Source organism: Apodemus sylvaticus, chromosome 8, assembly GCF_947179515.1.
Source record: "Apodemus sylvaticus chromosome 8, mApoSyl1.1, whole genome shotgun sequence".
NCBI classification, from domain to species: Eukaryota; Metazoa; Chordata; class Mammalia; order Rodentia; family Muridae; genus Apodemus; species Apodemus sylvaticus.
In genome coordinates, this window is record NC_067479.1 from 63,247,739 (window position 1) to 63,272,586 (window position 24,848).

The 24,848-nt window shown below is 47.1% G+C and overlaps 2 protein-coding genes across 2 annotated transcripts; both read right to left on the reverse strand.

Moving 5' to 3' along the window:
• Nucleotides 1-598: 598 nt before the first annotated feature.
• Nucleotides 599-9,769, reverse strand: LOC127690694 (serine protease 52-like). Its single transcript, XM_052190262.1, has 5 exons — nt 9,688-9,769; nt 4,891-5,089; nt 3,513-3,764; nt 1,735-1,873; nt 599-868 (listed from the first exon to the last, which is right to left on the reverse strand). The coding sequence occupies exons 1-5, from the start codon at nt 9,767-9,769 to the stop codon at nt 599-601; spliced, it is 942 nt and encodes a 313-aa protein (XP_052046222.1).
• Nucleotides 9,770-15,653: 5,884 nt separating this feature from the next.
• Prss51 (serine protease 51) lies at nt 15,654-17,379 on the reverse strand. Its single transcript, XM_052190263.1, has 3 exons — nt 17,127-17,379; nt 16,112-16,254; nt 15,654-15,941 (listed from the first exon to the last, which is right to left on the reverse strand). Exons 1-3 carry the CDS (start codon nt 17,350-17,352, stop codon nt 15,654-15,656), a joined length of 657 nt encoding a protein of 218 aa, XP_052046223.1. The 5' UTR covers nt 17,353-17,379.
• Between the last annotated feature and the right edge of the window lie 7,469 nt (nt 17,380-24,848).

A 24,848-nucleotide genomic window follows, 5' to 3' on the forward strand; every position in this document is an offset into this window, starting at 1 on the left:
AGGATTTCAACCTTATGTTTGAAATATGGTTTTATGTTTTTTCTCTAATTATGTGAAATTCTCCTAGAGTCCAGTTCATGTACCAGAGATTTTTCCCATGTGGTTAGTCAGGAGTCCATACAGGACGGCCACAATGCATGGAGTAAGTGGTACTGGCTTTCCCCAGGATTGGTGGGCTGGTTAGTTGGTTGGTTAGTTGGTTGGTTGGTTGTTTGGTTGGTTGGTTGGTTGGTTGGTGAGTAGGTACATTGGTTGGTGGGTGGGTTGGTTGGTGGGTGGGTTGTTTAGTGGGTAGGTTGGTTGGTTGGTTTAATTAATTTCCAAGCTTATTTTCTTGACTAATTATTTACTCACTGCCTCACTAACCCTACTATTACCCCCTTTATAAAGAGACTCTGAACTCTTGGAGCAAACACAACCTGCTTTTCAGTCCCATTTGAAACTCTGCAGTGATCCTCAGGCTTGTCTGGAACCTTCCTGTCACTGCATCGTGAGCTCAGGTGAGACAAATTACCCAAGAATCATTGCTCAAATCACTGAGCTCACCCGCCTCGTTATTTCATACACCGAGAAGGACACTTGGCAGTGTCATGTTTAATCACCAGCTTAGAAGAAACATCACAAAATATAGGAACAAGATAGCCCAGCGAGAGAGCACCAAAGGGCACGCAGAATCCTGCTCATACATATAAGGCTTCCCCTCCTTCGCAGTCTGCTTGCTAATCCACTTCAGGTAACGAGACACCTTGGTGTATACTCCTGGAAGATTCTTCTTGCCACAGCCCATGCCCCAGCTGACAATGCCCACCTGGTACCAAGTGGCTATGTTCCTCTTTTTGTTGCAAACTAGAGCTCCTCCACTGTCACCCTAGGAAAGCAAAGTTGTGGGGAAGCTGAGGGCAGTAGGAAGCTGCCCCCCGTAACCTGCTCAGGTGTGGGCATCTGACAAAACGTACTGAAGGGTTCCTATGATGGCAGTTTCTGGCTATTGTTCAGTTTTCCAGCCACAGGGGTGTGATTGTTACATAGATAGCAAGCCATGTAGGCAAAAGCAACTGGGTGAGCGACAACCCGAAAGACTGATTTCTACCAATCACCACCACCATCATCACCACCGAGATCCTTATTGATTTCCTGTATTGTTCATTCTGATATGTCTGTATCGAAAGTGTGTGCTTTCCCCACAAATTCATTTTCTATCATCCCAGCTCTCTCTATTTTGCTCACAAATGCAAAAAGTGAGCAGAATAAGCAAAAATCTATCATGCCTCCTAGGAAGCCATTGGTTGGATCTACCAGGTACAGGGATGGATATATGGCAAATGCAAAAAGAACAGTATCATGTTTAAAAAAAAATGACAAAATATAATACTTAAATTGCCACATTTTAAATGATGTAGGGAAATAAATAAATAAATAAATAAATAAATAAATAAGAAGCCACACTGATAAGAGAGAAGGTCCTCCACAGACTGAGGCAGAAGTTAGAGCAAGGCCATACCAGGAGCTAGAGACGTGGCCATGACTCCCCTCTTAGACCTGGAAAGGAACAGGCCTTGCCTACATCTTGATTTAGGGTTTGTGTGACCCTGAGCCATGGGAGGATCATGTATGTTGATTAAGGCCACCCAGTTTGTGGTTATTTGTTATCGTGGCCCTAAGAAACCTCTGTGGTATCTCATCCACTGGACAGAGAAGCCAGCCGCCCTTCCCAGGCAGAGCCCAGCCCATTACCTGGCAGGCGTCCTTCCCACCATCTTGAGTCCCAGCACACAGCATATTCTTGGTTAACAGAGGCAAAACAATGGTACACCAGTCCCACCTGTACAGATCCACTTGGACTTTCTGCAGCTTTGTAGATTGGATATTTACTCTACCTGAGCCAGAGGAGAAGCAACGGGAGAGAGAGGCTCAGGTAACATGGTCCCTTTAAGTTGAGTGAAGGTGCTCATCTGTATCACTCCAAAGACAAAAGAACTTCTGTTCACCCAGAGACCAATCAAATGTGGGAGAGGAGTAGGAATCTAAAAGACTGTCAAGATCCCTGAGGTGCCCATAGTTCCTTAGGACTGGGCCCCTGCTAAATCTCAGCCTGAGTTCAGCATCTTCCAACCCTATAGTGGATGCGAGCCCCAGCTGGAGTCCTGAAAATGTGTTTTGTTTGAATACATGATGGTAAAGAGAACTCGGGCAGATAGAGGGGCTTGTGTCTGGAATGCTTCCAGCACAGAGAAACTGTCAAAGCATATGTGTTGAAGGAATGATAGCTGAGGACCTGGGGGTTAAGAACTTTTTGTTTTTCTTTCTTTCCTTCTTTTTTCTTTCATTCTTTCATTCTTTCTTTCTCTCTCTTTCCTTTCTTTCTCTTTCTTTCTTTCTTTCTTTCTTTCTTTCTTTCTTTCTTTCTTTCTTTCTTTCTTTCTTTCTTTCCTTCTTTCTTTTAAGCTCATAAAAATCATCAATGACTGACTCCCACCCAGACTGGGACTTTGAAATAACATTAGAACACAAGTCCTTCCACATAAGGACCTGCATGGAGGAACAGCATGACCTGCAAAGTGTTTGCTGCTGACTGGGACAGGACATGCTGTGATGGTTTGAATATGCTTAGCCCAGGAGAAGGGGCACTATTAGGAGGTGTGACCTTGTTGGAGTGTGACCAAGGGCTGTGGTCTTCTTGGAGGGAGTGTGTCATGGTGTAGGCAGGCTTTGAGGGCTCCCAAGTGCTCAAGCTCTGCCCTGTGTGGAAGGGAACCTCCTCCTCCTCCTCCTCACTGCCTGCTAAAGGGTCTCCTTCAGGCTGCCCTTGTATTAGGGTGTGGAACTCTCAATTCCTTCTCCTGCAACATGTCTGCCTGGCTGCCACCATGCTTCCTACTATGATGATCATGGGCTGAATCTCTAAAACCATAAGCAAGCCCCAGTTAAATATTTGCCTTTTGTAAGAGCTGCCTTCATCATGGTGTCTCTTCACAGTAATGAAACCCTAACTAAGACAACATGCTTACCAGAAGATGGACAAAATGGATTAGTTTGCAGGTGTGTCTGGGAAGGGGTCTAGAAGTGGACTGTTGCTTGCTTCTGTAAAGGACACTTTACAGAATTAGCTGATTTCCCCCCCTTGGCCTGAATCTATGGCTTGCAAATAGAAACCTTGGCCTTAGAAGAGCAATACAGATACCATCATGTGGGGCAGAGTCAGTCCATACTGCTGCCCTGTGTTCTTTCATCGACCCTCAGAATTCTACTGAGTGACCTTTTAGCCTTGGTTTCTGAAGAGATTCTGCCCAGGGTTCATGTTCTATAGCATAAACACACAATTTGCCCTAGGTCCCAGAAGTCGTGTGAAGGCTGACTGCTTGAGGGGACTAAGGATGTTATGACATGGGCCTTCAGTCAGAACTGAAGTCATCAGATCCACCAGGCTGAATTTCAAGGCCAGCAGAGCTTCTAGAATTCTCTAATCCTGAACACCAGCCGCATGCCACCCTATATATCCAATCTGGAGTCACTTACTAATATTAGTAACGCCCCATCCTGTCACCCAGCAGTTCTTCCATGCCCGTAAGTCAGAGACTTCTGAAGTGCAGATAGGTGTCCCATTGATGCTCAAGTTTAGTGGGGATTTGAGCAAGAGCAAAGCTATGTCATTGTCCAGGAGCCAGTCATCAAACTTGGGGTGCAAGATTAATTTGTCCACTTTCTGATATTTCACATTCTTTGTGCTGAAGTCATCTCTTCCATGAATGATCTCCAAGTTAGAGCTCATTTAAAATAAGAAGAGAGAGAAAATGTAAATGATAGAAGTGGAGATGGGAGATCTTTAAGGATTCTGCTTCCAGTTCCATAGAAGCAGATTCTATGATTCTAAATAATGAAGGACTAAAAGGACCTGAGCGTCAGAAGGCAGATCTGAGTCCCAGCTTATAGCCTAATGATCTCACCTGGATAAACCAAGGAAGAAGGAGAAGAGCAAGGTACTGTTTTTGAGTCTCAAGAAGGGATTGACTACAGGGCACAAGTCCAGGAAGACTCATGAGACTCAAGGACTTGCACACCAGGCCCGATGTGTGACGGTGATGTGTGCTCAAGGACAAGAGCCCAAACCTCACATACCAGTGTCTCAAATGTCTCGGATTCTGCACCTGTGTGCCACCCTCTGTGTCTCCAACAAGAGCATACAGTAAGTGATAGGCTTCCTTTTTGTCTGTTTAGAGTTTCTTTTCGTCTGTCTTTAAGACAAGTTTTCCCTACGTAGCCTAGGCTCATCCTCCAGAGTGCTAGGTGACAGGCATGCACTACCATAACCAGCTTAGAAAAAGTGCTTGTTAGAAGTCAGATCATGCCCACAGATACTTAGCAGCATACGAAGTCTGGAGCTTACAATAAGATGTATTGAATCCTGGGAGGAGATCTGCTTACTTCCCAGAGGTCAGAAGGAATACTCGGGCATGCAGGCCGTTTTAGCACCTGATGGCATTACGTGGCTAGTTGAATGAAATCTCTGGGATGAGTGTTCTGTTACACTTAGTTAAGAAGAAAATTCTAACTTAAGCTTGTTGGTGCAGGCATGCAGGGTCAGCTACTTGGGAAACTAAAGCAGAAGAGTTACAAATTCAAGGCCTTTCTGAGCTACAGAATGAGTTCAAGGCTCAGCCTAGAAACTTAGTGAGATGCCCTGAAATAAAAAGCAACGGATATCTGAGTTTGAGGCCAGCCTGGTCTGCAGAGCCAGGACAACCAGGGCTATACAGAGAAACCCTGCCTCAGCGTAGCACATAGCACTGTCCCCTAGGCTCAATACCTGGTGCTGCCACCCACATTGAAAGCCCGCCTCCCCCCCCCCCCCCCCGCCCCTCCCTCCGCCCCATTTCTTCCAGGAATACTCACTCGTTCATTTGGTCAAAGCAATGGGATGCAGATAGAACCCACCACTCACTGAGAATAGATCCCCCACAGAGAAGATTACCATGATGCATAATCCCCACGTGCCAAGGGAACTCCAAGATGTCTGCAGGATTCCCTCCCACGATCGCAGAAACATTGTTCTGTTGTTGGAAGCTGGCACTTAGTTGCTGGCCACATATCCCTAAAAGAAGCAGGGGTGGGGGAGGGTGAAAGAAAGAAAGTTTTAGGGTCTAGAAGTCATGTCTGAAGGGCCTGGAAAAAAAGTTTACCTTCCAGGCCTGTTCTTCCCACACACACAGGCAGAAGCGCTCAGCAAAGGGGCGTGGGTAGAAAACCCACAGACTAATCCAGTCCCCCCATATGCCTTTCAAGAGCTTGGCTCCATGTGGAGAGTACTGGAGGCCACTTTCACTGCTGCCTGCTTCTTGGAATGATCCTGTAGGGCCTGGAAGAAGGAAGACTCAAAGCCATGTGGTGGGCAGCGAGATCTTGCTATTCCCTAGGTCTGTGTAGCAATGTCCCTCTCTTTAAATCGTGCCTCACTGTGCCCACTGTGCATCAGAAAACCAATCGTGGGATGAAAATGGCTTAGTGCCACTGGCTCCGATTCCTATCCTGCTGTCCTATTGTGATGAGGACACACCCTCTCAAGTAGCTTAGTCCCAAGGATCGTTCCAGTTCTCCCCAGAAGCGAGGTGGCGGTTCTATGGGACATGGTTGTTTTGACATCTCTTGATGTCTCTTCAGTATTATTGCATTTCCCCTCCTCTTCCTGTTTCCTATCTTCCTTTCTTCTTCTTACTCATTTTTCTCTTCCTTTTCTGCCTCCTCTTTCTCCTCAGTACTGTGGCTAAGCAAACATGCTACCACTAAGCCCACCCACACCCTTCCAGTAGTAGTCCAATTAAGAGAGAAGTAAATGCAATAAAATCTTCAGCATTGGATACTCACTGTTTGCCAAGGACTGTCCTTTGGCCTAGCATTATCACTGCCCTGTTTTAAAGAGTGAAGCCTAAGGCTGGACATCAGGCGAAGGCCCAACAGCTACTATACAGCAGAGGTGGGTGACGCGCTAATGATGATCACACTATAGCACTATTTCTAGTCCAGCTCTCTCTAGTCACAATCCCTCACCCAGGCACCGTCATAGCCGCCCCCACCCTCTCTAATGCTCTCCCACACACTTCTATCCCAGAACTCTACCACATATACCCTGCTAACATATCCCGGCAACCACGTACACTACCTCTGTACAGCACTATCACATAGTTTATACCCTATCCACACAATCTCACTTCAGGCCCTGTCCCCAACCAAGCCATCACCTGTCACCAAAGAACTATACCACCCCCCAGGATTCCACCACATGGCCCACAAACATATATATCACCATCATAGAACGCTATCACCAGAGAACTTTACCATACACCCCACCACCACACAACCCCATCACCAACTCACACAGCAACACCACCGACCACTACCCACACAATCACACCGCACACCCACCATTCATCACCAAACACTGTTCCTCCACCTCACAATGCCACCCCCATGACCAGCCATTGCTTCCCAGGGACCTTCTTTCAATTCCCTAGAGGTGACCTGCAGCTTCCTGTCTCAGGGCCCTTCCCCTTTCTCCTTCCTGATCTGTGCCCCCCGGGTGTTCTTGGCATCTTAGCTCAATCATAAAGTGAGTTTTGCTGATTTGGGCAAAACTGAGGCAGGAGAAGCTGGAGTTTGAGGCTATCGTGGGTTACAGGAGTATTGTGTGTGTTGGGGGCGGGTGTCATTTCAAATTACCTTTATTTTAATATCAGTTTTGTATTAGACATTCTCCTCAGAATACCAGCAATAGTTATCAAGTATTTGTAAACTCTTGATATCGTCTCCTCTCATTAGCGTCTAACCTCCACGCAGGCAGCAGCCGTATGTGACTAATTCTTATGGACGCACCACCTAGGCAAGAGACTGGTACATTACAGAAGCCCAATACGTAGTGTTGGAATAAATGGATGTATTGAGGGATGGTATAAACTGGATGGATGGATAGATGGAGTAGGTGGATGGACGTGTGGGTAGGTGGATTGACCAGATGAGTATATAGATGGCTGGATAATTAAGAATGATCTTAGTTTCAATGGTAAAATTCTTTGAACCACCAGTGTCAGGAAGCAGTGGCCAGAGACTGAGGAGCCTTTTTTCAAAGGCATCAACCCTTTGAGCTCCCAAATCAGGAAAGTCAAAGAGGAAGAGTGGGTGATGGCGGAAGTGCCATTGCTGAGGGAGAGTGGGCAGTCTGCAGATTCCTGTCACCGCAGGAGCCCCGCCTCATCTCCCTGCTCATGTCAAGGAGGCATATTTGCCCTTTCCTGGTGGACCCCAGCACACTACAAGGCACCTGAGACCTAATCTTAGATAGAGACACTTGGCATCCCAGCTAGAGAACCTTAGGATTACTATACAGTAAAACAGGCATGCTGGTCTGGGGTGGGAGAAATTAAATGTTGATTTGAGATGACTATTTTGAACTTGTATGCAAAATGACATAATTGGAAACCAGGTTGAGCTCACAAATTGGCTCATTTTAGTCCTTTCCTCCTTTTGAAACATAGTGCCATCTGTCACCTATTGAGGATCTTCCCTGAGCCAGCTACTGTGCTGCCTGCATGAACAAGAGACTCTTAATAATCCCATCGCCCTCCCTGGTGTGTCTGCAGTCCTGCTTTACAGGTGAAGGAAGAGGTTGATGACTCAAGCTCATGGGAAAGCAGGGACAGAGGGGGACTTCCAGCTAGTCCAACTGTTTCTAAACCTAGATAACCCCCTCCTGCTCGGGGCGTCTCTAATAGCACATACCACCCAACCTGCCCGACCTTTAAAGGACTTAATTGGACTGATAACATGTGGTTTGGATAATTGCTTATTGGGGTGAACCTGAGAGGTTCTAGTCAAACATTGACTGTTGGGACCCTGTCCACACAGAAGGCAGGCTTTTGAGGACTGAGGTGGGAGCAAGGCTTCCCTGGAGAGCTGAGTTTGATAAGTGACAATTGCTGTCCTCTGGGAAAGGTAGTCTGATGGTGCATCTAGGCTTAGCAGAACTGCCAGCAGTCTGGCTGCTGGTGAGAGGCTGAGTCCCACAGCCCTGAGAAATGCTTCTCAGGGGCAAATGGAAAGAATCAGCTGAAGTCTTGGATGGATGGTGGTGTGTAGCCACACAGGCTTCAGAAATGAGTAAAGGCTGATAGTGCTCCACACTGCCCAATGGATGGACACGATCTTGCTAGATTTAAACCCTGCAATCAGCCAATCCATCAACATCACTGCCAAGAACAGACAGAGCTGAGAAGATGGCTCAGGAAAGTGCTTGCTATGCAAGTTTGATCCTCTAGAACCCATGTGAAAAGCTGTGCCCAGCAGTGGGTGCTCTGACTTGTGATGTGGAGACACATCGCTGGGACTTGCTGGCTAGCCAGACTAGAGGAACCAAGGAGTTCCACATTTTGACAAAGATTGGCATATCTGGGCCCTGCAGGTTTCTTCACTCTGTGCTGAGCCCTTTCCCCCCTCACTGGTCTGTCAGCCTCTGCAATGCATTAAGCTCTTTCTGTTGGAGGGGGTGTCTGCACTGTGCTTACAAGTGTGCCTCCCCATCAGGGAAAGCAAGGGTCATGGGTGCAGAAAGGCCCTACCTGACTAGCCAATTCCATCGGCTCTGCCCAGGTTTTCCACAGCACTTGTCTGTTTTGCCTGTTTCCTGCCATTGTATAAGAAAGATGATAGCCAACAAGGTTTACTCAGGGATTTCATTGCCATACTGGGGATCAAATTTAGGGTTCCTTGCACAGCAGGAAAGCACCCTACTTGTTAGTGTCTAGCCTTGGCCCTCTTCACTTTTTATATTGAGAACAGAATCACATTAAGTTGTCCAGGCTAGCCTTGAATTCACTCTGTAGCCTAGGCTAGGCTTGAACCTGAAATCCTCTTGACTCATTGTCCTCAGTTGCTAGATTAAAGGCCTGAACCAACAACCCAGGTTTTGTGTTTGTTTAAGGCCCATCCCTACCACCACACTGAGGAAATTTCAGTGTCCTCCTCTACTGTAAACACAGCTTCTAAAACAGCACACCCTGTGTCAGGGGTTTGAAATTTGTTGACCAACCCATTGACCCCAACTGCATCCATTCTCTGCCCTCAAAGAGGAACCCCTCACAGGGGATACTGATGCCCTGTCTTGCTTGAGTGCCTGTAATATGGTGGCCTTTGCATTAGAGCATTCAGAAGGTTTTCAGCACTGTGGAAGGAGGAAGAGACACTGTTCAGATCCTGCTGGACCCAAGCCTTCCTGATGTGGCCTCTGTGCATCACTGACCCAGATGGCTGTCTTTGCTGAGATATGTACTGGTATGGCCGCTCTGGGAAACTTTGGTATCTACACAGAAAATCTCTGTCTCTGTCTCTCTCTGTCTCTCTGTCTCTCTCTCACTCACACACACACACACACACACACACAGAGAGAGAGAGAGAGAGAGAGAGAGAGAGAGAGAGAGAGAGAGAGAGAGAGAGAGACCAGGTTCCCCAACCCCCAACAACATGTGATATAAGGAGCTCAGCGATCATTTGGGTAAGGGCCCAGCTACCTCAGATCCCTAAATCCTGCCCCAACTCCACCTCAAACTACCGAATCACCACCCCTGGGAAGTTTCCTTTGGAACTAGTTCCCAGGTGATTCTACCACCCCTTAGGGACTAAGCCACAGTGTCCCCAGAAACCTACATGCCAGTGAGCTATGTGCCCAGAACAACAGGAGGGCCGATGGCAGCAACAGTCCTGTTCTTCTGCCCTTCCATCGTCTCATCGGCTTGCCTTGCACATCAGCAATGGGGAGCTTCAACTGAGGCAAGTGATGGAGGGCTGGGCCTAGATGACCACTGAGATCACAATGGGCCTGGGTAGGACACCCCAAGCAGCAGGTGGCCTCCTGAGTCCTCCAGGAAATGGAGGATAGGAAGGGTGTAATGACCAGGATGACGGGGAGTAACATCAGGAGCTCCAAAAATAGTGGAGTTTCAACAGACTGGTTTGAAGATGCCCAGGACACAATGGCCAAAGGTACAGCCTTGGTTAATAAGAAGGAAGCTGAGGTATGTGGCTCAAATAAATCAGACGACACAGCGGAGATACTAATGCACACTCTATGGGAGAGAGCTCATGTCACCAGAAATACGACCAGTAGGATGTTGGGGGAGTCACTTCACTTAGATTCTCATATTTATCTGAAAATAAGTGACGGTACATCTCTGTGGCCTTAGAAGGGTTAATGCACTAAGACAGGGGTTCTTAGCCATCCAGATGTTGTGACTCTTAGAGTTCCTTGTGTTATGGTGACCTTCGACCATAAATTATCTTCACTGCTACTCCATAACTGTAGTTTGCTACTGTTGTGAATCATACTGTAAATATCTGCATTTTCCCATGGCCTCTGTGAAAGAGTTGTGAGCCACAGGTTGAGAACCGCTACCCTAAAGCAGGTATCCCCACACAGGACCAGCCATGTTTTGAGCCTCTGATGTAACCCTCAGGTTTGCTGCTGCTGTCTCCTAGCAGAGACAGAACCTTGGCCTTCAGCTCCTCTCAACAGGAAGCTCTCAGCCTGGGGCGCTGGGGGACTCCCTCTGTGGGGTGCTAGGGTGGAACCCCTGCACTCATTCCTCATTCGTGCCCTACTGAGCCCGCCTTGGAGGATGTGGCCAGAGGACCAGCAGCTATTCTCTGAGCTCTGAGTAAGGTCGCTGGGGGGTCAGGACAGGGTCATGGTGCTGGGTGCGGAAGGGGCCACGAGGCAGAGTTCTTCAGAGGAAAAAGCTGAGCCTAGAAGCAGCCTTGAGAAAGAGCAGAAGAATTGGCTGTAGATTAAATTGTGACCCTCAAAATCCCCACGGTCACTCGGGAGGCAGTTCAGCCCATCAAGGCTTATAAGCACAAGGCTGTGTTTGATGCCCAGAACCCACAGAGAGAGAAGAGTCAAGCACAGTACCCTTGTAATCTCAGTGTTGGGGAGGCAGAGACAAACTTCGTAACTTAGATCTTATTTCAAAATAGGAAAAAAAAAAGGAGGTCTGGAGTTGCAGCTTAGTGTACAGCACTGGCCTAGAATATGTGAGGTTATGGGTTCAAGGCCCCTGTTCTGCAAAAACGTAGGAAGGAAGGAAAAAATGAAAATACAAGTCAAGCATTTGTAGCAGTTTTCTTTATAATTATGAAGCCCTAGTAACAACCTACCTGCCTGTGCTTAGGGGACATGTTACACAGGTGGCACAGGTAGCACAGGTGGCACACCTACATAGCAGAAAACCGCTCAGCACACGTGAAGAGGAGCCACTGCTGAACCTGCAGGCACCCCCAAATAACATAACACAAGTGTGTTAGACAATGACAAAATCGGACACAAATGGATCCTTACCATATGTCCCCAACAGTATGACGTTCTGGAAAGACAAAACCAGGGCAGAGAGAAAACACCCACTATTGACGGGTTGGAGCTCAGGGAGAGACGGACCAGGAGAGGAAAGAGTTCTGCGTCCATTGTACAGGCAGGAGCATGTCTTCCCAGTCACAGAGCCTCAAAATGGCACACTTGCTCCATAGACGTGATAACTCAAAAGCCAGACTTATAAAATATCGCTGTACTTTGTACACAAACAAATCCCCCAGTATAAATGACAGAAGTGGTGGTCCCGTTGTGGCTTGAATGTGAAATGTCCCCTACAGGCTCCTGGTGCGAATGCTCCAGATTGCTGGGCTATTGATTGGGTCGGGTAGGGTGGAATCTTTTGAACTCAGGGCCTGTGCCTGTGTAGTTGACATAATCCACTGGGGGTGGGGGGCAAGGAAAAGGGAGATTCTGGAGGTTATATAGTTGGAACCTACTTCTCCGTGTGTGTGTGTGTGTGTGTGTGTGTGTGTGTATTGAGCTGGGTCTCCCTCTATCCCCTCTGCTTTATTCTCTTGATACAGTCTCTTACTGAGCCTGAATCTTTCTGTTTGGGCTAGGTAGGCCAGCAAGTTACCGCGTTCTTCCGACTCCACCGCCCAGTTTCTGGGATCACAGTTATGTGCAGCACCTCAGGTGGATCTGAGGATTCAAATTCCAGTTCCCGTGCTTGCACAAGTGCTCTGAGCCACTGAGTCAATTCCCTGCCCCGCGGGCTGCATCCTCAGCACTCTGCTGCCGCATTGTGACCAGCTATAAGTTCTCATTGCCACTAGAGCAGCCAGCCCTCCCCACCATGGTGGACTGGACACACCCCGGAACCTGCTGAGTCACCCGAGAAAGCAGCAAATACACCCCGCTTGCTGACAGCACCTCTGCTGGAATTCTGAGGCCCACCATGTGAGCAGAAATCAGTTTTAAATACTTGTCATCCTCTGCCAAGGCCGCCGTCACAAGATACCATAGGCTGATTGGATAAAACACTTGGTGCTTAATTTCTGAGTCAAGGACAGAGTTTCTAGAAATTCTTCAGCTATTAGAAGTCTAAGATCGAGGCTCCCAGTGAAGGTTCTCTTCCTAGCTTCCAGCCAGGCAGCTTTCTGTGTCCTAATATCCCCCTATCACATTCCTGTGTATAGGTGTGTATGTGTGTGTGTGTGTGTGTGTGTGTGTACCTGTCACTCTTACAAAAGTGTTCTTATAAGGACACTATCTTGTAGACCAGGACCCCTCCCTTTGGTCCTCATTTAACTATAAATGATATCCTTAGTAGTTCAGCCTCAAACCAGCTACCCAGTGGGTTAGGTTAGGAACACAAACCTTGTTCATTGCTCTGTCAATGATGGTGGTAATCCAAGAGTGGGGGGCGGAGATTCAGAGCATAGTGTTGGGCAGAGAATGTTGGAGAGAAGCAGCGGCTAATGGGGGCACACTTTTGGGAGGCAGAGCAGGAGGAGTGTAATAGCAAGGATATTATGTACACGCTGAACCTGGAGCTGTAGCCAGGTGAAATTCACCTTGCTTTGCCTCCATGAGCTGGGATTTGAAGTCAGCTCCAGTCCAGGCTGCACTGGATAATATACCTTATATCTCAGCTACTCTGCTGTTTAGGTTCTGCTGGAACCCTAGAGTTTGGCTGGAAGGCAGCTCCAAAGCTCTCCGGAGGGGCAAGCAGATCCCAGGCTACCCATCTGAAAGGAAGGGGCTTTTGTCTCACAAGGCTCTTTTCCCTACTTATCAGACAGGCCCTGTTCAGTCTCTGGCTGCACAGGGGACTTGCACTGTTTCTCTAAGGAGCAAAGACCCTGCTCAGATGCCCTGGGAGCTGTGTCCTTGTCAGGTCTGTGCTCTGAACCCCAGGCCAAGAACCTGGGGAGCCAGGTCAGAGGAGGATGTGGCCTGTGGGCTTGTATCAGTCACCACCACCTTCCATGACCCAGTTTAAGTCTCGATGGCATCTGCTGCCCAGGCAGGAAACACATCAACACACGTGGGGGGAGGAAAGTGAAGCTATTTGGGGCAGGAGACAGATTAGGAAACAGACATTGTTCCCTGCGGATCACAGCCTTGCCTTTTTCCCTTTTGGATTTCAGCTCTGCCCTGATTCTTTCTTGCGTGAGACCAGTTGGATCACTGTGTACAGTGCTACAGAAGTTCAATTCTGGATCTGGAGACTCTGGGATCGGGGTGCAAGGCAAGAGGGCCCTGGCCTTGTATTTTCATGAGAGCCTGCCTGATTGTCCATCCTCCCAGAGATGAAAGTGCTGGGACAGCTGAGAAAGGTCGACCTAGTCCGAGGGGTCAGTAACCCTTCTCTTGGGCCTCTCAAGACTATCTGAATACCTGAGGTGGAATTAGGGAGGTTGATAGTTATGAGGGCGGGGCTGAGCTCAATTAGGGAGGAGCTGGAATTTCAACAATGAAAATTTGGATGGAGACATTTTGATGTTGGCATGAACATCATGGACATTGTAGCAACTAAACAGACCAGCCAAAGCAATCAGCCACGAGGGTAGAGAGACTCTCTCCTTCCTAGACCCACAGAAAGCCACAGGTGTGAAGAAGCAGGGATCCCATCAGTGGGAACCGGCCAGTGGCAGCACTATGACCTAAACAGGAAGGGGACAGGAGAGAAACACCCCCTGGCCCTCTCACTTCCTGCTCTTGTGCTTTCATCACTTTCTGGGGGTTTGGGGTTTAACGGCATCTGGAGGCTCAGGCCTTAGGAGACAGCCCTCTAGGACCCAGGCAAGAACCTGGGTAGAGGGAGAACTGGGTCAAATGGAGAAGTAAAGGGCCAGCATCTTCTAGAACTTTCTTGCAGTGGGTGAATTGACCTCTGTGAGTAATGCTGATCTTAGGACTAAGAAGGGAACCTGTGATTAAGCCTCACGGCACGCACTGTGCTATGCTTGGGAGCGGAGAGTGTTAGCTCATTCCTCCCGGCAACGGTCTGCCAATTGATGGGTCACCGCATCAGAGACTGCCTTCTCTGGCATGCCAGCTCAGGTAGGACATATTTCTTACTGTCAGCTATAAGGTGTCATATTGTACCTTATAATCCCTGCCATGGTCCTCATCCCATAATTTTTAGAAAATAGATGCATGATAGAATGAAGTTATATAAATTGTGTGTGTGTGTGTGTGTTTGAATAATGAAAGTAGTTACTAGGAGATCCTGTGAAGTGATGTACTTTATGATTTTAGAAGTGACACACATTTGAAGACATGAGCCTTCCATATCTTGAATTTTCCTGTATCCTTGTTATGTAGCCTTCAACAAGCATCCAAATAAATAAATGGGAAAATAAATTCCTGGGTTCATATAACTGGTTGTCTCCTTTATATCTATGCCAGATATACTGACCTAGAAAATATCTAGAGATGTAACCACCATTTGTCCCTGGATGCATGGTATAGCACTGGTCTTCAGACATGGTCCTGTGATTTTCTAAGCCCAAATTATTACCCTTTGTGTTATGCCTGGCAACAAGCTACTGATAGTTGTTTGCAGCGAAGGGCATGTTGGCTCTGGGTGTCCTTGGATTAGTTCCATCCACTCTCACATGTGATGGGTGACTTTGGTCACTGGGCAGACTCAGAGTCCATTAGAAGGAAAAGTAGATATACATCAGAGCTTCTGGAACAAGTTGTCATCAGGAAGTGAGGGTTTTTTTTTCAATAAGTTAACAAAGGGAAGGAAAGGTGTGGCCTCCAAGTCCTGAGTCATAATCTCCCACTTTTAACTTCCAATTGGACCAGAGAGCCCTGACCCTACCTTCTACATATGGAGACATCTTTATGCATGTCCAGGATGTGGAGGCATCTGATTGCAGCATAGGTTGGGAGCTCCTAGGTGCAGACCTAGTTTGGGTGCTGGACTGACAAACAAGGCTGGTCTCTGGCTGGGTATGATCATATTCCAAGAGAGGAAGAAGCAAGTCACAATGTCAGAGTGAGAAAAGACTCCTTCATAGACAGGGAAGGATGACTTCCCATGGGAAACTGGCAAAGATTTCCTGACTCACACTCTCCTGACCCTTGTCAGAGGACATGTTTCCTTCTGAGGTTCCCCCTCCCCAACACCAACAGCACCTCTTTCAGCATGGAGTTTGACATTCCTACATTAGGGTGTGAGGTGGGAACTAAGTCTGTAGCTAACTTAACTGATGTAGAGACCAACCCACAGTCAGTTTGTCAGATGTAGGAGACAACGGACTGGACAAACAGTCAGAGTTAGTAATTTGATTTATCCCCCAGAAAACATGGCAGCAAGCAGTATCTGAGAGCCCAGGCTTAGCAATAAGAGATGGTAGTATGGACAAGAGACCAAGGGACCTTTTGAGGCTTTTGAGAGGGTGAGGGCTCGTCCCTCCCTTTGTGTCTCCTCCAGGATCCATGGGATAAACTGAGCCACAGACACAAACATGCCAGGCCTTCCCCTGGATCCCGAAGTTACAGCCCAGCTGAAGACACCCACTTGAAAGAGTCTCCGAGTCTCCCAGTTAGCACAGACCATGGGTGCCCCGCTGTCTCCCTGGGAATGAGAAAAACAAGAAGCATTATGTGTGAGAGGTCAGCGGGGCCCTCAAAGCGGATATAAAAGGGTGGAGGCTAGGTATGAGCAAGGGCCCCCCTCCTGGACTCCTTCTGGGAACCTAAGAATTGTAGGGTGTGGGGAGGAGGGTATGATGAGAGACCGAGTACCTGGCACTTGCCGTTGGTGCCTACTTCCTTCCAGGCACAAAGCATGTTCCTGGAGAGCTGAGTCACCCTCTTGGCACATGTCCTCCAGCTAATCTGAACCACCCTCAGCTTCTTAAGGTGCATGTTTAAGCCTTTGGCTGAACCTGGCAAAAGAAGGAAGCTAGCCTGAGAATGAGCATGCTTGGGCCGCCAAGAGTGACCCGCCCACACACACCAGTGTGGAAGTCTGGTGATTCACAGGTCCTCTCGGCTGGATGATTTAGTGCAAGATCCTGCTCTGCATCATCTGGGTACCTCCCAACGCGTCATCCCTCTATAGTGCATCTGCCTAGAGGATGCAGGCTCTCTCCAGAAGCAACCCAGTCCCTTACCCTATAAGGGAGATTTCTTTGTGGCACCAGGCTTGCTCTGAAGCAACCCTTTGTCCTTTGTGTCAAAGTTTAGAGCAGCCAAAGTGCTTCGGCAACAGTGGCCCACATCTCGTCTTTGGCAAGCCAAGTGGAAACACTTGGAAGAGAGCGCACATCAGGGTGCGCCATCTTGAAGGGAGCAAATAACCACAGTGCTAAGGGAAATCCTGGCTTTCTCCCCATTCTTTCCCTCTCAGGAGTCTTCCATGGGTGACCGACCCAGTGCTCTGCAGGGAAAGGACCTGAGTCACCAATACCCACCGCTTTGGGGAAGGCACCGGGTTGGTTATGTCAACAAGTGGTGGACTGTATGTGAGGCAAACAGATGAGCGGGCCAAATGATGCTATGGGATCCATAAAAATGGCCGCTATTTTCAGGTTTTAAGATTCTCCTAGACCCCACGTGTTTATCTACATAATTCCATCCATTTCATCTACATGACTAAGCTGAGGGAGGCATTACTGCTATTCTATGGACAGGAAACGGTAATAAAAGAAGGTGCCCCCCAAATTCAAGCCGGGGTTCCCCTTCTAAACCACCATTTTGCTCAGCAGAGGGCAGCCTGCATGTGAGCTTCATACTGGCATGATGGCCAGGTGCATACCGTGGGCGTGAGTATATGCCCACTCTGACAGCCAGCACCGGTCCCAGGAGCTCTCCCTCTGTGGCAGGCAGATGGGCATTTTGACTTTATTGAATTGGATTGGCGTGGCAAGTAGGAGCAGGCAGAGGTCACTGTCAAGGTGAGGTGGCTTGTAGTCTTTGTGAGCGATGATCTTCTGCACTTGTTTTCTTTCCAAGTTGATGTCGCTGAAAGTCTTGATTCCCATGACCACAGTGATGTTTACTGCTACCAGTTCTAATCTGAGGGATGGATACAAACGCACCACAGCTGACCATGATTGTCAGCCACGTCGTTTCTGCAGACACATCCCCAAGCAGTAGAACTCTCAGAGGTGTCTAAATAGTGTATAGTAGTGGATATGCTGTGGGGGTCTAGAGAGACCAAGGAGGTAAGACTCAGGGCCCAGACCCAGATGGATCTCGAGAGAGTGAACCCTAGACTCACGGGAAGCTCTGACCAACAGAAATGTAATGTGCCCACTGAGAAAACAATGTGAACACCTCAGTGACAGGAACCTTGGCCATCTTATTGACTGCTATATCCCTAGGACTTGAAACAGTACCCAGTAGGTACTCAATGCATGCACAGTGAATGGATGAATCTAATGCAGTGTCTTTACCTGCAGATGGTGGACAGGAAAAGGGAAGCCTGCATTGACTTCTCTACAAGAAGTAGCCAACTTGGGATAGAGTTGACTAAGTCAAGACGGGTGACCAGACAGGGACAGGCCTCAGTCCAAAGGCACTGGGAGCAGAGCCTATAGCTTCAAAAGCTTCATATGCCAAGGAGCCAAGTGACAATCCCAGACTGCATGTGTACTAGATTCAATGTAAATGAAGGCAGTGCCGCAGACACTTACAGGGTTCTTGGGAAGCAGTGTGCTGCGGTCAGAACCCACCACTGGTGGATGATGGAGCCTCCACACAGGTGTTTCCCAAACATCTGGATACTCACTTGCCACGGGAACTCACCAAGCTGGACCTCAAGCAGTTCCCGCAATGGCAGCCATGATGAGTTTGGGAAGGCAGGTCTGTGGCCACACAGAACTGATTGAGAGAGAGAGAGAGAGAGAGAGAGAGAGAGAGAGAGAGAGAGAGAGAGCAAAGAGCCATTGCTATATTAACAGACCCACAGAAATCCTCCCTCCACATTCCCAGAATGGTCCCACTTAAGATCAGGAGGCACCTGAGGGAAACCCAATGAGGGGACTCACGGGACAGAGCTTAGAAAATACCTCCAAACTGAAATTGGCCAGGAAAGGGAAATTAACAAAAGTGGACCTGCCACATAAATCAAAAACACTTATCTATGTTTAAAGGGTGTTTGGAGGGCCATTGTATGAAAAGCAACTGAAATTTATCAGCTAATGCTGTTTGCTTGATAGGACTGCAAAATAACTGTAGGTGACTTTGAGAAAGATGAAATTATAATACACACGTGTATGCACAAGCACTCATACACATACACACACACACACACACACACACACACAGAGAGAGAGAGAGAGAGAGAGAGAGAGAGAGAGAGAGAGAGAGAGAGAGAGAGAGAGAGAACAGATCAAATACATTAAAGCCACTCTGCAAGCCATACTATGAGTCAGTATCCCTTTATGTGGGGAACCTGCTGTAATTCTGCAGGAAGAATACTAAGCATTTACTCATCTGGTCTACCCACTGAACTTCTCCCAGGACCTCAGGGCAAATGTTACACAAATGACTTCTTATAGCAACATGATCTAATTAAAACTTTCTGAATTAAATATATCCCTAGTCTACCCCACCCCCTTCTGCTGCCTCATTCAGGGCCTGGGCCTAGAAAGATCCTCTATTCATTTACAGAGAGGATGTAGGGTGGGAGAAATTTAGCTAGGTGTTCATCTTGCCCCAGGGCTCCTGTGCTTTTAGAACTCTGGGCCCAGGTCCTAAGGGGCTCACTGCAGACAGCATCTTCAACCAGTCCAATGCATCTGCTTTGGTCAGTTATAGTCAGTTATAGTCTCATTTCCTAAGCCAAATTCTGTCTACTGCCACCTCTCGCGGTAAAGAGCTTTGGGTCTCAGGGTGAGATTTTACATTCTCTAGATTTGGGTTAGAAACCTCTACCTCTGCACCCCCTGGAGCTAGCTCCCCATACACCCTGGGAAGTCCAGGGGTGAGGTGGCAGGTCAGCTTTTCCTACCCTTTGTTCTGGGCTGGCCTGACACTAACCTTGCTGGTCCTGGGCATGTCCCTTGGATGCCATGAGCAGTGCAATTAGAAGTGCGAGCATCGTGGTGTCACTCCAGTCCAGTGGTGCCCGCCTTGACATCCTGCCCACATTGACACCGCAGCCACTGGGGCTGCCACAGTTGGGCATCACAAATGCATGGCAGAGCCTGGGCCTGGTGACATCACAGTAAGCGCTGGAGTTGGATGGGAGGAGCAGGCACAGCCTACCTGAGCCGAGTCCTTCTCCAGGCCTTTCTGGTTATCAGTCCCTTTGCATAGTGACTAGGGGTACCCTAGGTGCTTCATGCAGACCATCACCTGCCTGTGCACTCTGGCCGTGCCCTTGACTCTGAGCACTTTGAGAAGTCACTTATGATACTGCTACCTCTGGCCATAAAGAGCTTGGGTCTCTGGATAAGATTTTTATATTCTCTGAAATTGGGTCTCAAAAGTTCCATGTGTCTTTATAGGAAATTTCAACCCTATCATGAGTTGGTTGGAGGAGAAGAATTAAAGTGGCTGACAATGTGCCACTCAGATGAAAGGATCACTCTGGAGTGGGCTGCAGTGATAGTCAGCAAAGTGCTTGTCTGGTTAGTGCAAAGGCTGGAGTTCAAACTCTAGAACAAACATTCATGCAGGCAAAACACTCATACACATAAAATGAAAAATTTTTACATATTTTTTAAAAAAAGGATTGAGTGAAGCCTGAGGAATGACACCCAAGGTTGGCAAGTTTGTACAGTAGACACTACATGCACCTCTCTTACATACACACATACACACAAACATACACATGTACACACACATATACACACATGTGTACACACACATGCATTCATACAATACACATATGCACATGCATACACACACATATATACATGCACTCACACATCATACACATATACATGCACATGCATACACATATAAACACTTATACATATACACATATACATATACGCTTATACACATGTGCACACACATGCATATACACACATATACAAATATACATACACATACATACATGCAGACATATAAACACACTCATATAAACACTTGTACATACACACATATGCATACACATATACATACACGCATACACACAAACACTCACATACACACACATTCACACATATACATATACACTCTCTCAAATACACATTCTCTCACATACACACATATGCCACACATACACACTTTCTCACACACAGAAAGATAGGTAGGCAGGCAGGCAGGCAGGCAGGCAGGCAGACAGACAGACAGACAGATATATGTTCTGGATATGACATGGAAACACAAATATGTTATTTGAGGGGGACCCAGAACAGACAATATCACATAGGCAGTCATCCAGGTGAGAGACGTTGGTGGCCTGAGATCAGAAAGAGACTGTGAGACTGCTGAGACACAGAGTACCAGTTAGTGAGGTGCCACAGTCACTGGCTCCACAGCACACATTGCCTAAAACCAGTGCAGACTGGAAGTTCAGAGAATACAAATAACCTGGCAAGGGAGGGGTCCATCTGTGATGTCCTAGGATGAAAGGCAGGGACAAGAGCTAGAAAGGAAGTCTTAGGGGAGCAGGAGAGCACCAGAGGTGCATGAGAAGAGAGGATGGTCTAGGGATAGCATTGTGAGTTCTGAATCTTTCCCTCCTCCCACTACCTCAGTTCCTATCGCCCCTGTCCATCATCCATCATTACCCTCTTTGCATCCTCCTCCTCCTCCTCCTCAGCATTTAAAGATCTTAATTATCCATAACTGCATACTGACAAAATAAGCAGCTTCAGGATGCACCCCCTATCTTACATTCATCAACAGCCCTGTCATTCAGTGAGCCTCTCTCCTTCGTGAAGGTTCCAGGTGCCTGGTCAAAGAAACCTGCCTTGATTATTACTTGCTCTCTTGCAGTGAAAAGATGGCCTTACAAATGCATCTTAAAGAGAGAGCCTCTCTTTTGGCTCACAGTGTGAGGGTACAGTCCATTGTGGTGAGGAGCTTGGGGCAGCTGGTAATAGGAACTTGGGGCAGCCGGCCGCATTGCCTCTAAGGTCAGGAAGCAGAGAGCAACGGATCCTGGTGCTCAGCTTGGTTTTTCCTTTTTATACACTCTAGGAGCCAAGCCTACAGGATGGTGCTGCCCAGGGTTGACATGGCTTTTCATGCCTCAACTAACTTAATCTAGATAATTGATGATTTCAGATCCTGTCATTTTGACAGTATTAGCCATCACACTGTCCCTTGTCCAAACCTCTCTCTCTCCATTCTTTGCCTGCTCTGTTTTTCCTTATCTCCAGTGGATACCCAACAGTCCACATCCTCACTTATTATCACTTTACTCCTCATCCCCATTAGATTACAGCTCTTTGCTCTTATATCCTCTGTTCCTGGCATGCTGCCTGGTACTTAAGTGCTTACTAAATAATTGGAATTGAAGTGGGTGAGGGCTACCACAAGGGAGTAAAAGGAAAACTCTGTCCTTAACTGTTTACCCTTAACATCAGAGGGTGTTTCCTTCACCCTCCTTGGCTTTGTCGTAAAACATCTGATGAAGCCGCACAAGGAGAATGTTCATTGACTGGTTAGGGTCTTCCCTAGACCCTCAGATTTCTAAATGCTGGGGGGCCGCTAAGTGAGAGACTCTGGAGATGGCCCTAGGGTCCATTCTGTACACCTAACACCCCTTTGCCTAGCTCACAGCTGAGCAATATGCTAACTTCCCACTGGCTTTGCTTGCAGGTAGCATCCCTGACCTGTGGTATGGGACATAGCTTCCTTTGTAGAATGTAAAGGTATCCTTTTATCAAGCCAGTCCACCCTCACAAAGTCCAACAAAAGTGTGCTGCACTCTGTTGTGTGGAGCAATCCGATGCACTATCAAAGCTAGACCCCAGCTTCTCAAGCTACCCTTCTCCCATCTCTGCTCCAAATGAAAGCTTTGAATGTCTTATTCAAAATATGTGGCTCGGTCTCTTTTCTATTGTTTCCACACCAAGAGACCCTTCATTGCCACATCAGAATAAACAAACAAACAAACAAACAAACAACACTCAAGGTGGAAGTTGATCTGTGAATGGCTGTGAGTTGGTCCATCCTGACCCCATCCTCCAGGGCCTATATTATTTTGAGCAAATCATTTAAAGTCCTTAGTGCCTGAGAACATTAATTAAAACTATGGGAGAGTCAGAGGGTTTTTTTTGTTTTTGTCCTTTGTCTAAAAGCACCCATGAAAGCAGCAGGGCCCTCAAAATGTGTCTGAGTCTCTTCACCACCAAACAAGGGAAGAACTAGACCAACATAGTTTGTAGAATTTTTCTGCATACTGAAGATGACAGCAAATGACTTTATTGCCTATAGAGGTCATCAGAGCAAATCAGTGCTTCATATCTGAGGTGTGCCTCACTTTGAATCTAAGAGGGGAGACAGAAAAGTGACCTCTAAGTTCATGACTCAGATAAGTCAGAGATTATGATCTTTCACCAACTCCAAATGCAAACTTAGTGGTGATGGTTGTGATCTGGATCATAGATCTTCCTTGGCATTGTCACAGCAAATGTGGCCACTGTGACCACTGGGACCACAGCTATCCTCTCAGTAGCTGAGAGGGCTGTTATTAGCAAAGCCTGAGAGATGAAATGCCCCCCAAGTCCCTTGTGGACATGATGGAAATTATATTTGAAGGTGGATAATGTGTAATGTGGTGGTTTGAATAGGAATGGCCCCCACAGACTCATGTGTTTCAATGCTTGCCCATAGGGAGTAGCACTATTAGGAGGTATGGCCTTGCTGTAGATGTGGCCTTGTTCAAGTATGTCATGTGGAGGCAGGCTTTGGGATAATGTATACTCAGGTTACACTCAGTGAAACACATAGTCCTCTTCTGTTGCATGTAGATCAAGATGTAGAACTCTCAGCTCCTTCTCCAGCATCATGTCTACCTGCATACCACCATGCTTCTCACCATCACGATAATGGACTAAACCTTTAAAATTGTAAGCAAGCCCCAATTAAATGTTTTCTTTTATAAGAGGTGCTGTTGTCGTGGTGTCTCTCTGCAGTGATAAAACCTTAAGAAAAAAGCTGATACTAAGAGTAGGATATTGCTGTAATAGGCCTGGCCATGTTTTAGTTTAGAGGATTGTGGATTTTGGAACTTTGGGTTAGGCAAGGGGTAGAATATGCTATTAGTGCTGCTTTATGGGCCATACTAATATGAACATGAAAGACAATGGTACTGAAGGTGATTTCAACTATAGGGGCCTGATTCAGGAAGTTTCAAGGGAGAAGAATTTTAGAATGTTGGCTAGAAACATTCACATTCTTGTGAAATTTTGGTGAAGAATGTGGCTGCTGGGTTCTTTCCAGCTTCTGGATATTATAAATAGGGCTGCTATGAACATAGTGGAGCATGTGTCCTTATTACATGCTGGGGACCCTCAATGGAGGAATGGATACAGAAAATGTGGTATATGTACACAATGGAATACTATTCAGCCATTAGAAACAATGAATTCATTAATTCTTAGACAAATGGATGGAACTGGAGAACATCATCCTAAGTGAGGTAACCCAGTCTCAAAAGAACACTCATGGTATGCACTCACTGATAAATGGATATTAACCTAGAAGCTTGGAATACCCAAGACACAATGCACATATCAAATGATGCCCAAGAAGAAGGAAGGAGTGGCACCTGGTCCTGGAAAAGCTCAGTGCAGCAGTATAGGGGAATACCAGAACAGGGAAGTGGGAAGGGTTAGATTGGGGAACAGGGGGAGGGACGAGGGCTTATGGGAATTTTGGGGAGGGGGGATCCAGGAAAGGGAAAATCAGTTGAAATGTAAATAAGGAATATATGGAAGAAAAAAAAAAGAAACTGCAAAAAAAAAAAAATGTGGCTGCTTTTTGCCCTTGTCTGATGAGTCTGCCTGAGGCTAAAGTGGAGAGATTTAGATTAATTACATTGGCAAAGGAAATCTCAAAACAGCCTTGTATAGACTCTGTCCTGTAGTCTACTCTTATAAAGAGTGTTTTTGATGAAACAGAGCAAGCTGTGTGTGGGTAGGGGTGTATGGTTAAAGGACTAAAGGGGCACCAGGAAGTGGTATGCCACTAAATCCTTTGTTTAAGAAGGTAAACCGATGGAAGATATCAAATGGAATTAAGGGACTGTTGCTCTCATGGCAAGATCCCACACAGCTTCCATCCTGTGAAAAAGAATTAAAGAACAGATTAGGTCCAGGCACGGTGGTCCATGACTTTAATCTCAGCATTTAGGAGACAGAGACATGAAGATCTCTTGAGTTCAGGATCAGTCTGCAGAGCAAGTTTCTAAACAGCCATCTTGGACAGTGAAGGAAACCATTAACAGCAGAAAGCGTGTGTGAAGATTTGGCTGAATAAGAGGGCCATGTTTCAGCCCTAGCACACAGCAAAAATTGACAGCTTTGGCCACATGTTTCTGGCTTTAGAGTTAAGGATAGAAGAGAGAGAT